Here is a 14,632-nt window from a genome sequence, read left to right as displayed (position 1 = left end):
CAATACTTTTAACGCCTTCCCCTGAATCCCTGATTATCACTCGTCCCGTCTGGTCGTCTCATGAATCTACTTTTATTTGTTTATTTGGACAAATATGTGGGCTCTGTTAATTAAAAAATTTAAAAGCACTTTCTTTCACATTGACTTCTTGGATTCCAAAAACAAATCCGGAGATAAAAGAATTTCCTCTCCAGTCTCCAGACTCTCCGCCATCCTAAGACACCTATCCAGTCTCGGAAATCGATACTCACTGAGTTCTCCCTCCTATCTCCACCTTTCACTTCAGGAAACAAAGAGAAAATTTTGAAAGAATACCACACAAATTCCCATGCTCCCAACCCATCTCCTTCTGTCACTCACTAACTCTTCACTTCGGATTCATAAACCACCTCCTCAAGACAATGACTCTATGCTCCAGACTCGACAGAGTTTGCAGAGCAATAGCAACAGCAATGACAGTGGCAGCAACAGTAACTAATATAATGCATAATTTACGACCAAATCCAATATGACAAAACCCCCCCGCCAATTCTTCTGTACAAAGAAAACTTCACCATCAACAACTTAAGTTACAAAAATAGAAAATAACCCGGATAAGATAACCCAACCCAATTCATGTAAAACAGAACACAACACCCATCCATCTTCATATGCTTAGGAGATCAGGAGGTGGTGACTGTGCTGATATTGCTGCTGCTGGTTGTTGTTGCTGCTGTTGCGGCTGTTGCACAGGCGGCAGTTCTTTTGTTTCTCTGATGGCTGACGTGCTCTGTGTCTCTCCAGCAGTAGCAGCTGCTGATGGAGAAGACTCGGTCATTGCTGAGCTTCCTTGTTTTGAGATGGGTGCCTTCGGCAACTCTGTTAGGATCTGAACAACTTCCCGCATTGTAGGGCGCTCAACAGCCTGCTCTTCCACACACAGCATTGCTACATAGAAAACATGCATCACCTCATGGAGAGGAACGGATGGGAGTCTTGGATCAAGAATCTTTAGAACCCCCTCCTTGTTTGAGTCTGTCATCTTTCGAACCCACTGGACTATGTCCACTCCATCTCCAAACTCCCCAACAGGTTTTCTGCCGCTCACCAATTCTAACAGAACCACACCAAAGCTGTATACATCGCTCTTTTCATCCACCTTCAGCGTGTAGGCGTACTCTGTGAACAACCCCGAGTTAAAATTAAAGGTAAAGGGACTAATCTGCATGCAATTAAATTCAAAATAACATCGAAGCAAAGTATATATAACCTGTATTCCCCAAAAGCATTACTTAGTACATACTAAAATCTAATCTCTAAGAACCAATTAACAGGATCTCTAAAACAACGAACATGGTTTAAATATGCAATTTCATTGCTTAAGTTAATAGGATAAAAAAATTCTAAAAAATAGCAAGGGAGTGACATGAACAAGAACAGCCCAATTCAACAAAGAAACTATTTTTTCAGTCGTGTTAAAAGAACCCCCAAAGTCAGCATAAACCACGAACTAAGAAATTTATTACAAAATCTTACATGCATTACCAGATCTTGGAAGTCATTTTGGAAATCCCAATTCTTTCTTCTTTCGTTCTCGGCTTATGGAAAGTTATTAGAATTTTGAAAACAAGTCAAGAACATCATTCATCCAAAACAACTATTAGCTAGTACTAGGGAGCACAATTGCTGAATTTTATTACCTGGGGCGATATAACCATATGAACCAGCAATTGCCGACATGCACTCTGAGGTGCCGGAATCCTGCAGAAACTTGGCGAGGCCAAAATCTGCAACGTGAGCTTCAAAGTTGGAATCCAGGAGGATGTTGTTTGATTTCACATCACGGTGAAGGATCAAGGGAGAACAGTCGTGGTGCAAGTAACAGAGCCCCTTGGCAGCCTCCACTGCAATCTTGTATCGTGTGTCCCAGTGCAAGTGACCACCCTTCTTGCCATGAAGAACTTCACCCAAACTCCCATTGGGCATGTATTCGTAAACAAGAAGGTTGGTTTCATGGTTGGAACAGAACCCCAATAACCTCACTATGTGGCGGTGTCGAATCCTCCCCAGAGTCTGTATCTCTGCATTAAACCCATGGTCATGGGATGATCCTCGGCTCATGGCTGGAAGCCTTTTCACGGCAACCTGGTCGCCATTAGGCATGACACCCTTGTAAACAATGCCAGCACCGCCCTTCCCTATGATGTTATCTTCCTTCAAGCAATCCAAAACATCATCACAGGTGAAATCCAGTCGCTGGAATGCGGTGAGCTTCCAGGAACGGGCTTCACTCGCCTTCTTCAGCGACCGAGCTTTGAAAATGGCAGCAATAGCAAATGCAATAGAACATACAAGCAGACCAATGACGAGGAGGAGCTTCAATGAAGCAGAGAGTGAGCCTTTAACGTGGCCTTGGTGGGTACCATTGCCCACCCCAAATTTGCAAGGTCCTAAGTATGGTCCACAGAGATCAGGGTTGCCAACGAAGCTGGTCGAATTGAAGTAACTAAATTGGCCAGTCCCAGGAACCAAACCAGAGAGATTGTTGTAGGAAAAATCAACAGAAGTCAAGCTCTGCATAGTTGCGATTGATGCTGGGATGCTCCCGGTAAGATGGTTTCTCGATAGGTTCAGGTAATTCAAAATTCGCATACCTGTCATCTCTGGTGGAATCACACCCGATAACTCGTTCCTACTGAGATCGACGAATGTCAGCAACTTGCATTGGCTGATTTCCGAAGCGATCGGCCCGGAAAACCTGTTATTGCTGAAATCCATTTTCGATAGCTGCTGTAACCTTCCTATCTCGGCTGGAATGCTACCGAAGAAGAAATTCCCGTCGAGGAGGAGCTTCTGGACGCCAGAAAAGTTGCCAATGGACCGTGGAAGAGAACCCGTAAGCTGGTTGTTTGAAAGGCTTATCTGTCCAAGATCCTCAGCGATCGAATCAGTCTGCGGGAAGCCTCCGACGAGATAGTTATCCTGAAGTTCTACCTGAGCGAGATTGGGTAGGCTAAAAAGCCCCTTAGGTATAGTACCATTAAGAAAATTCTCCCCCATCCGAATCCGACTCAGCGATTTGCATCTTCCCAGCGATTCCGGAATCGGACCGAACAAAAAGTTGCCCAAAGCGATTAGAGTATGAAGCCGATTTCCAAAACACAGATCGGGAGGGAGATTTCCCGTGAGCTTGTTGGACGACAGATCTAGCAGTTGGAGCCTCCCATTCTTTCCAAGCCCCTGAGGAATACTTCCAGTGAAGTTATTCTCCCAAAGCTGCAGAACCTCTAGTGCCGGCAAATCTCCAATGAAGTCGGGAATTGCACCATGTAATTTATTCCTGAAAAGATTCAACAGCGTCAGGTTCTTGAGCTCGGAAAATGTCGCTGGAATCTCGCCCGCAAGCATGTTGTTCGAGAGATCCATTGATTTCAAGCTCTTCAGCTGCCCTAACTCGGGCGTAAGCCCCCCAGAGAGGCCATTCACCTGAAGAAACAATGTGTCCAATTTCTGAAGCTTACTGAACTCAGGAGGAATCTCACCGGACAATCCACAGTTGGCCATATCCAATCGAACCAGTTCCGTGAGGTTTCCCAGCTCCGGTGGGATACCGCCTTCATAGCTATTGTAATATCCAAGGTAGAGCTGCTGAAGCTTGGTTAAGTTGCCGATTTCGGGCGGTATAGTACCCCCGAGCTCGTTACCAGAAAGCGCTAGATACTCGAGGAACTCCCAGCGTCCGTACTCGGACGGGATTCGTCCAGAGAAGAAGTTGCCGCCGAGGTGGAGATGTCGCAGATTGGGCATCTCAGACACATCGACAGGTAAATCTCCGGTCATGTTATTGTTATACAAATCGAGAACTTCTAGCAACTTGAGACGAGAGAACTCGGAAGGGAAGCTGCCATTGAAGACATTATTGGAGAGATTCAACAAACGGAGGCCGGAGATGTGAGAGATCTCCGAGGGGATGGGTCCAGAGAAGAAGTTAGCGGCGGCGGTTAGGTTGATGAGGTTGCGAAGCTGGCCGACGTCAGGTGACAAAATGCCGGAGAGGTTCATGTTGGAGAGATCAAGAGAAACGACTCGATTAAAGGAGTCGCAGGAGACACCGGTCCATGTGCAATGGCTGGTGGAGAGATTCCAATTCGGAAGGGAAGCTTGGGGGTCGTCAGAAATGGCGGTTTTGATGGATAGTAAAGCACGGTATTCCGGTATGCGGAGTGGCCTACCGGCAACTCGGTGGTTGTTAAGGAGGTAGAGGAGAATCAGAAGAAGAAGATGGAACCGCATTTTTATCCCCTATTTTTGTTATTTTGTCGAGGGAGCTGAGAAGAAGAGAAGAAGGCAGATGGAAGAGTAAGGGGATGGAGTGAAGTAGTAGAATAGAATGGGAGAGAGTCAGCGAAGAAGCAGGAAGTCTCGTTTGAGCAAGGTTTTTAAAAACGAGCCGGAAACAGAACCGGTCAGGGGACCGGTTTCCGGTTAAACGGTTCAACCGTTCGGTCGAACAGTTCGACTCGTGACATCATAAATAAATTAAAATAAAAATATAGTATAAAATTAAATAAAAAACAGAAAAAAATAAAAAAAATCCAGAAAAATAAAACCATAAAACTTCATCACCAAATCTCTCTCTCATCCTATGAATCCTCCATCTACTTCGATTGAAGCAAAAAAACAGAGCCCTTAGAAGTGGTGTACGTAGGAAGAGCAGAGCCACCCAAGGCCGCCGCCACAGTTTCAGTGCAGATGATCGAGCTGCATATCTTTCTCTCCACCATAGCCCGACTTGCATGATTAATGGTGGATGCCACCTCTCGCACATTGATGAACATGGTTTTGCCGAACTATTCTATATACATCTCTAGAATGCTGCTTAGATGATCCCGTTGATTGTCGTAGGCAAGGTTCAAAGTATTGATACAATATGCTCGATACGGGGCGTATCATATCGTATCTTCTAGAATAAGATACGAGATACGGCATGAATTCGTAAATGTCGTATATTTTTTCTCGTATCAGTACCATATTGACATGATACGGGGCCGTAACGTGTGTAGGTGTCGTATCGATTGATATGCGTCTGATACAAGGGCGCATCGTTCAATACGATGCTAAAACGATATGAGCGGTACTATAATTTTTCGAGCTCACGAAAGAAGGCTTCTTTCTCTCGAAAAAAAGCCTTTTGTCCCTTCCAAACAAAACAACAACAACAACAACAACAACAACAAAAACGCATCAAAACTTGAAGATTTGGGAAGATTTTTGAAGTTTTGGGAAAATATTGTGAAAACAGGTGAGTATTTTCAATTTTTTTCATCTAATCTCTCTGATTTGTTGTTTATTTCTTGTTTGAATGCTTGGAAATGCTCTAAACCTACCTGATCTACATTTCCCATGTCAAAAATCACACTTTTTTTTTTTATTATATGTGTAGATATATGGATTTTTATGAAGAAAAATGGAAAAATAAAAATAAAGAAAATAATTTTAAAAAAATTGCTTCTTTTTCTATTTGAATGTAATCACTTAATATGTTAGAAACCTATGGGTGATCTACCATATCCATGTAAGATTTGAAATTTTCTATGTAATTTGTTTTTTTTTTAATAATTTTGTAATTTTTGAAAATAAATAATAAATATTAATTAATTAATTTTTATTATGATTTGTCCATAAACACTGAATATATTGTAGATCTATGGCTGATCTATCATATCCATAGATCATTTGGCATTTTGGCATTTATTCTTTAAATATATGATTTTTTATAATTTCTTTTGTAATTTTCAGAATTAAAAATAAATATTAATTAATTATTTTTAGTATGATTTGTCCATAAATACTGAATATATTCTTAATATATGGCTGATCTATCATATCCATACATTATTTTACATTTATCATTCAAATATGATTTTTTTGTAATTTTTAGAATTAAAAATACATATTAATGAATTCTTTTTTAATATGATTTATCCATATACACTGAATATATTCTTAATATATGGCTGATCTATCATATCCATAGATTATTTGACATTTATCATTCAAATATGATTTTTTTTTAATTTTCTTTGGTAATTTTCAGAATTAAAAATAAATATTAATTAATTATTTTTTAATATGATTTGTCCATAGACAATGAATATATTCTTAATATATGGCTGATCTATCATATCCATAGATTATTTGACATTTATCATTCAAATATTATTTTTTTTAATTTTCTTTTGTAATTTTCAGAATTAAAAATAAATATTAATTAATTATTCTTTAATCTAATTTGTTTATAAACACTGAATATGTTCTTAATATATGGCTGATCAATCATATCCATGTATTATTTGACATTTATCATTCAAATACATTTTTTTTTAATTTTTTTGTACTTTTCAGAATTAAAAATAAATATTAATTAATTATTTTTTAACATGATTTGTCCATAAACACTGAATATATTCTTAATACATGGTTGATCTAACATATCCATAGATTATTTGACATTTATCATTCAAATATGATGTTTTTGAATTTTTTTGTAATTTTGAGAATTAAAAATAAATAATATTTAATTATATTTTTTTATGATATGCATATAGCCTTAAGGATTGAATATATTCTTAATATATGGTTGATCTATCATATCCATTGATCATTTGGCATTTATCATTCAAATATGATTTTTTTCTTTTCTTTTGTAATTTTTAGAATTAAAAATAAATAATAATTAATTATATTTTGTTATGATATAGCCCTAAGGACTGAATATATTCTTAATATATGGCTGATCTATCAGTTTTAAAATTAAAAATGAATATTAATTATTTATCTTTTATTGTAAGTTTTTCATAAACACTGAATAAATTCTTAATATATGCCTAATTTAACATTTCAATAGATCATTTGGTTTTTTTACTTAAATTTGAATAATAATTTGGAAATGTGGATCATGAATAAATATGACATTTATATTGAATAAATATAAATATGATTATGAAGTGTTTTCTAATTTACTTTTATGGTTTACGTGAATTATGAAGTACTCTCTACCGAGTATTTGATATGGCACCTAAAAGGGAAGAATAACCAAATATTGGATGGAGATATGATACTAAAGTAAATAATAATAGACTCCATACCAAATATAATTTTTGTGGGCAGATTATGAAAGGCGGTGGTGTAACCCGTCTTAAACATCACTTAGCTAGAGGGAATCCAAATGTTTCTAATTGTCCAAAGTGCCTAATGGAAATTTCCAAGGCAATAAGAGAACATCTCAAAGAACCGAAGATGTTGAAAAAATAAAAACAAAGAGAGAAAAAAATGATAGGAAGAACATTAAGGCCTAGAAGGGATGATGGGAATGAGGAAAAAGAAGATGATGATGATGGTGAAGAAAGGCCTGAATATGTTAACATTGATGATGATGATGATGATATAGAGCAAAGGGCATTCAATATGGGTAGACATACATCATGAGTTTCTCAATGGGAACAAGAACAATTACAAAGATTCCATAACACTATGCCCCAATTTAGAAAATCACAACACCAAGAGGGGGGTTCTTCACAACCACAATTATCTAAAAGTAAGAGTAGTATCTTTCCAATAAAGAATTGGAAAGAAGCACTTAACATATTTAAACCCTCTAAGTCCAAAAAATCCTCAAAAAGTGACATTCTTAATATAGAAGAGATGGACAAATTTTTGTATAGAGACAAAGATGCTAAGAAAAAAAAATTAAGGAGTGTTATGAACATGGATTTGGAAATGATGCTAGAAGAGTTGTTTCAAAGTTTTTTCTATACAATCATATCCCTGCAAATGCAACAACATCTTCATATTATAAAATCATGATAGATGAAATTACAAAAGCAGGAAAAGGTGTACGGGGGGGTGGGGGGGCTACACTTTATGAAATTATGAGGAGACTCTTAGATGAGGAAGTTGAAGAGTTGAAAAGCCATTTCAAAATATTCTTCCAAAAAGTTCAAATATATGGGCTCACTATTATGTGTGATGGTTGGACAGGACCAACTAGATTGTCGATCATCAATTTTATGGTGTATTGTAATGGGCAAACAATGTTTCATAAATCTATTAATACATCTAGTGATCGACATAATGCATAGTATTTGTCTTATTTGATGAATGAGTGGTTGATAAAATTGGTGCAGAAAATGTTGTACAAGTTGTAACTGATAATGGAAGTGCTTATAAAACAGTTGGCAGAATGTTAAAACAAAAAAAAAAGCACTTGTATTGGACACCGTATGCAGCTCATTGCTTTGATTTAATATTAGAAGACATTGCTAAACTTTCTATGGTGTCTAGAGTGATTGAAAGGGGAAAAACAATTACCAATTTCATTTATAATCACTCAATTGTTCTCAACTTGATGAGGAGTTTCACAAATAATAGAGGGTTAATACGCCCAGGGCCAACTCGCTTTGCTACTCATTATATTGCTTTTAAAAGTCTAAATTCTCAAAAGATAACATTAAGACGCATTATTGATTCAGATGAATGAAAATCATTATCACAAGCAAGGACAAGAAGAGGAGAAGTTGAGAAAATTATCAATGACAACAATTTTTGGAAATTAGTTCAACAATATGCTTTGATGACTGAGCCCCTTGTAAAAATGCTTCGAATTGTTGATGGTGATAAAAGAGCAATAATGGGAATTGTATATGAGGCAATGCGTAGAGTGAAGAAGATGATTGAAGATAAATTTCCAAATTTAAATTAATACATCTTGGACATTATAAACAAAAGATGGAATGCATAACTCGTTTACCATTTGCATAAAGCAGGTATTTTTTACTCTATTTAATTATATCATTAATTTTTAATATTTTATATTTTTATGGTAAATGCTAAATCAGATTTTAAGATGTCAATTAACAATATTATTTTTTGTTAAATTTTAGCATATTATTTAAATCCAGCTTTTCAATATGATCATGATCTTGTTGTGAATGAGGATTTATTGTCATTTTTGAAAAAAATCATTACAAGGCTGGAGCTAGATGAAACTAGAGCTACCATTGCTCTACAAGAGGTAAAGTGTAATTATGTAAGTTGATAAATTATATAATAAATATATTTTAATAATATGATACAATATTTGTTATTAAAATTTTAATATATTCTTGATTTCTATATTCTTTAATTTAATTATCAGTTGTTAACTAATTAAATTTATTTTTAATATTATACATTTTTTATTTATATTAAAATGTATATATATATATATACACATATACATATATATAATATATATATATATATATATATATTTGTTTTTTTAGCTGAATGGTGATTGATTTATGGCCAAGATGCCCCCATCTTCATAAAATAGCAATAAGGGTATTTTCACAAATGGCTTCTTCCAGTGATTGTGAACGAAATTGGAGTACCTTCAGCCTTATTCATACAAAGCAGAGGAATCGTCTATCTTATAACACTTTGGAGAAATTGGTATATGTCCACTACAATATGAGATTAGAGTTAGACACCAAAGACACAGAAATAAGGGTCTTAGGTGAACCAAGTAATCCTCCAAGACTCAATCCCTATATCACAAATCAAATGGGGATAAATGTTGATGATTGGGTCAGAGAATAGACAGGCAATAGTGGGACTGATAATGGTAATGAGTCTACTAATGATGATGGTGATGGTGATGGTGGTGAATATGATAGAACAAATGGTCACAATAAAGGTAATGCTACTAGTAGTTTTGTTAAATATATACCACCTATGGATGATTCAATGCAACTTAGTCAAGAACAATATTGTCCAAGTCGCAGAAACATGCAATTAATGAATAGTTCCAGTTATGGTTCTTATGGTTATGGAATATCAGATGAATGGAACCAACATTATGGAAGATCCATGGAAAGTAATGAGATGATGCTTGGATTAAGTAAGATGAGTTTGAGTTCAACTTCTAATTATGAATACAACTCTTCTTAGTATGGATATGAGTCATTTGACACGGGTCATACAGCTACAACCCTTAGAACTACAATGAGTTCTTAGATTTTTTGTAGTCTTGCTAAAGGATACGGATCAAATTATCAGACTCAATCTTATTATCAACAATGTTGTACTAAGGAGCAATTTGAGCATTTCAGACAGATATATACAACATCATACTCTAATAGAATGAGTTAGGGCGAATATTGCACTTTGTTTAGAGATCAACACAATGTAGCTATAAGCAATTATGAGCCTGCAAGAAACTCCCTATGGTACTGAATTATTGGTTGTCATCACATGGTTTCAGGTATATAAGTAAATAATTTATCAAATAATTAATTTTTATTATGATTTTAATATTTATTTATTAACTATTTTTGAATTGCATGTTATATAGGTTATTATCGGACATCATCATTTATGAAGGTATGTTTTACACTTCTATTACTAAATATTTTTTCTTTAATTTTAGACAATATTTTGTGTTGAATTATGTTGTATGTGTTGAATTGAATTATTAAATATTGATGTGATTATAATTTTAATAAACATTGTTTAGATGTTCACATATATTGAGTAGTTGAGTATGATGCAGTTCCTTATCAATTCTATTAAAATATATTAATTTAATGTGTATATCTTATTAAAACTTTATATTTAGTGTTACTGGTGTATTTTTATGTTATATTGAAGTTTTTATAGTGTTTCTATGTGTATCTTTGCGTATTTATGCATATCTTAATTTTTTTTCGATACGCATGCATATCCAAAGCATATCTCGATAGGTATCTTAAAATTGCCTTCCCGATATGCTAAGCGTATCTGATACTTTGAACCTTGGTCGTAGGTGATTGCCGCTACAAGTGGTTGCAACTGTTATTGCTGCTAGAAACCCTCACCTGTCATTGCAAAATCGCAGTTGCAAACTCGTCGTCCACCGCTACAAACTTGGTCGCAGGCAAGTTTGCCATCCACCATCGCAAGGCCCGCAATTCTTACTACTACCTACAAGTTCGCCATCGCCGGTCGCCGTCGATCGGTGTATGTCGCTATCGGACGCCAGAGGTGCTGGTCGTCGCAAGTGGTCGATTGGGCGTAAGGGTTGAGAGGAGGGAACTCGGGAAACCCTAAAGCTAAAGTGACTAAACATTTGAACTGGGTTACTGGTTTGGGGAGAAGGTATTTTATTTTATTTATTTTTATTTAAAACATTGAAAATATAAAAAGTAACCCACGAACTGCTACCCGGGTCGAACGGTTTAGCCGTCCAACCGCTTGGGTCAACGGTTTTTTACTTTTTCAATGGGTTTTAGAAATTTCCGATTTTTAATAAAACCGGACCCAAGGGCTGATCGGTTACCAATTTTTCCGGTCCAGTCTGGTTTTGTAAACCATGCATTTGAGTAAGAGAGAGAGAGGAGCGAGGGCGCACTAGGCATTGATTAGGCAGGCATCAGGCTTGTTTTTTATTTATGGCTAATTTAATTATTTCATATGTCATAGCATCTCAGAGCCTATGGAAATCCGGGCGGGTCGTATTCTATGGAGTCATGGAGTCTAAGTGCGATTGGTAGAGCCCATAATATCTGCTCCAACCAAACATGTTATAACACTCTTCCAATGACTATGACAGCAATGCATCGTTTTCTCAACAAACATTGAATTTGGCGTTGCTCCATACCACATTTATCCTTGATGCCAAACAAGGACTTGGTGAACACATGCACATAGTCATTTCAACTTGGTTAGATTAGTTCAATGTTTTCAACCAATTGTTGATTTGATCGGTTTGAACTATCATTCGGCCATTATTTTCAGGTTTGGTTTCTAGCAAAGTTTCAGAATTCATCATTGATTTGGTTAAAAATCATTAGATTTTAGGTGATTGGATTATTGACTCATTTGACCCTCGTCATGGGTTTCAGATTAAATGTATATATAAATTTTTGGAGGTCATAATTTGTGTTTTGATATCTGATTAGGGTGATTTTTTTTTTATTTTGGGTATTTTTTTGAAATCTATACATCCCAAGGATCCAAAAAAGCCTCTTGGGCCTAGAGGCAAAAATGGTTCAACCTCTGGGTCGATTTTTAAAACATTGGATTAGTTTACAATACTACACTATTCCACTAAGAATTAGAGGGTGGGTGCCTTGTTGGTGTTAGGGATAGCAAAATGAGTAAATTGCAATCACCCCTGAAGTTTCTTGTTGTTAAAACCTCCTCTGAAGTTTGTTAATTGCAATCACCTCCCCTAAACTTTCAACATAGTTGCAAGTAGATCTCCTTTGTTAGAATCCTCTAAAAAGGGGCATGGAAATGTCCACAATACTATCCATGCAATTACTTTTAAGCAAAATGTCTATTTTCAAATTTTCTCTTCATATGAATTACTAGTCCAAACCCTTCCAATCTCATTTTTCAAATTGTTCAAAGGTAAAGGGCTATTTTAAATTCTATATATATATTTTTTTTATTGTTTAGGAAGTTTGTATTGTTTTTTCTATAGAAACCAACCTCAATAGTAATTGCATGGGCATTTTGAACATTTTTGTACCTGTTGTGAGGATCCTAACAAAGGGGATCTATTACCAAATGTCAGATAATTTAGGGGAGGTAATTTCAATTTCCAGACGTCATGGGAGGTTTCATTAACGTTAGAAACTTAATGGGATGTTTCAACAATTTACATCTCATTATCATCTTATTATTATCATTTGTTCTAGCTATTTTTCCCATAGATTTTTCCATTTTTCCTAAGGCTCAGTTTGGCAGGAGTACAAATACAAATATGTACAGTGCAAAAGACATTATTTTAAACAATTTTTCAGATTCCATAAATATATTTATATATATATATATATATATTATAATGTTATGTATATAAATTTACACAATCTGAGATTCTGAGACCAATATGTCTTGGTGGATAAAATAGATATCACGAATAGGGAACCGAGAATTTTAACCATTTTGCAAAACCCACGGTACTTTAACACTTGACAACAAGAAAAGATGTATTAAGTTTTCATGGTGAGAGAGAAAATATGATAGCATTTTTAAGAGAATAACAATTCTGAAGTAGGAAAGAGAAATTGGGAGGAGTTTTAACAAGCAGGGAGTTAGGATTGAGGATCAAGAAGAGATCTCGGCCTTCTTTTAGAGAAAAAATTTTGTCAAAAATTCCAAACTGAGGGAATAAATGAAATTGAGGAGTTTTTAGAGGAAGTTAAGCCTTGCACTATTGAAGATCAAAATGTAGAAAATTATAAATAATAAGAGAAGTGGCTGATAAGGAGATTTATGATGCCCTATGAACAATCAAGTACTTAAAAGCTCCTGGTCCAGTCCAGATTGGTTAAATGCTCTCTTTTTATTTTTAAAATAAATTTGGAGCATTGTCAAAGATTCGATCAATCAGGTTGTCATAGCTTTCTTTCATTCAAGAAAGATGTGCCATAATCTAAATAAAACTTTTATCAAGGAAGGATTTAATTCTATTTGCAAGAATTTTTTAGATAATTTTATAAATTACATTACACAAACTTTTCTAGTTCTTATTCCAAAAAATGAAAATCCAGATAATTAGAAACCAATAAGTTTGTGTAATGTAATTTATAAAATTATCTAAAAAAATCTTGTAAATAGAATTAAATCCTTCCTTGATATTAGAGTGTTTTTGTGCCTAATAGACAAATAAACGGTAATATCCTAATTGCTCATGAGATGATTCATACTATGAGAAGGAAAAAAGGGAAAATCAGGTATGTTGGCCTACAAGATTGATATGACAAATGTTTACGACAAAATTGAATGGAAGTTCATAGAGAAAGTGTTAACAAAGTTTGGATTCCACAATAAGTGTGTGGGATGGGTTATGGAATGCATTAGATATGTGTCTTACCAAGTCTTGATTAATGGTAGTCCAACAAGAGAATTTACCCCTTATAGGGGAATTAGACAAGGGGATCTTTTATCCCCGTACATTTTTGTCCTATGTCCTGAGCTTCTTGCAAGAAAACTTGAGAAAGAATCAAATAAATTGTGAAAACAATATTGGGTGTAAATCAGCAAAAGAGAGTCCTAAAATTCCATTTGTGCAATTTGCATATAATTACCTTATTTTTGCTAAAACAACTATTCCATCTTGTTTGAAAATCAAAGAAATTCTCTCTAAATATGCCTCAACCTCACGACAGTGTCCAAATTTTCCTAAGTCAATAATCCAATTCGCAAAAAATACCATAAATAGATTTCAAAGATCCTGGCTATAGTCTTGAGAATTCCAATCCAAATGAACTCTAACACTGATTTGGGTGCTCCAGTTATAAATGGTCGAGTTACAAAGAAAACATTTATGAGTATAAGAGGAAAAGTTGGTAGCAAATTGGTGGGTTGGGAAAAGAATACCATTTCTATGGTTGGCAGGATAACTCTGCTCAATTCCTCTACCAATATGATGCCACAATTTCTCATGAGATCCTTTAAACTGCCTCAAAACATCATTGAGAAAATTGATAAATACCAAAGAAATTTCCTTTGGTCGAAGTGAAATAATAAGAGATCCCTCCACCTTATTGAATGGAAGAAGGCTTGCACTCCAAAATGTTGAGGGGCTAGGTTTAAGAAACCTCCAATGGGTTAATGAAGCCAGTTT

General features: G+C 35.4%; 1 protein-coding gene across 1 annotated transcript; it reads right to left on the bottom strand.

Annotated features, from left to right (window-relative positions):
- Positions 1-459: 459 nt before the first annotated feature.
- Positions 460-4,403, bottom strand: LOC104605537 (uncharacterized). The gene is made up of 2 exons (XM_010270344.3): positions 1,680-4,403; positions 460-1,158 (listed from the first exon to the last, which is right to left on the bottom strand). Exons 1-2 carry the CDS (start codon positions 4,270-4,272, stop codon positions 647-649), a joined length of 3,105 nt encoding a protein of 1,034 aa, XP_010268646.1. The 5' UTR covers positions 4,273-4,403; the 3' UTR covers positions 460-646.
- Between the last annotated feature and the right edge of the window lie 10,229 nt (positions 4,404-14,632).

The sequence above is a fragment of the Nelumbo nucifera genome, chromosome 1 (assembly GCF_055504915.1).
Source record: "Nelumbo nucifera cultivar China Antique chromosome 1, China Antique-T2T, whole genome shotgun sequence".
In the NCBI taxonomy this organism is placed as follows: domain Eukaryota; kingdom Viridiplantae; phylum Streptophyta; class Magnoliopsida; order Proteales; family Nelumbonaceae; genus Nelumbo; species Nelumbo nucifera.
This window is presented reverse-complemented; position numbering and strand designations above follow the sequence as displayed.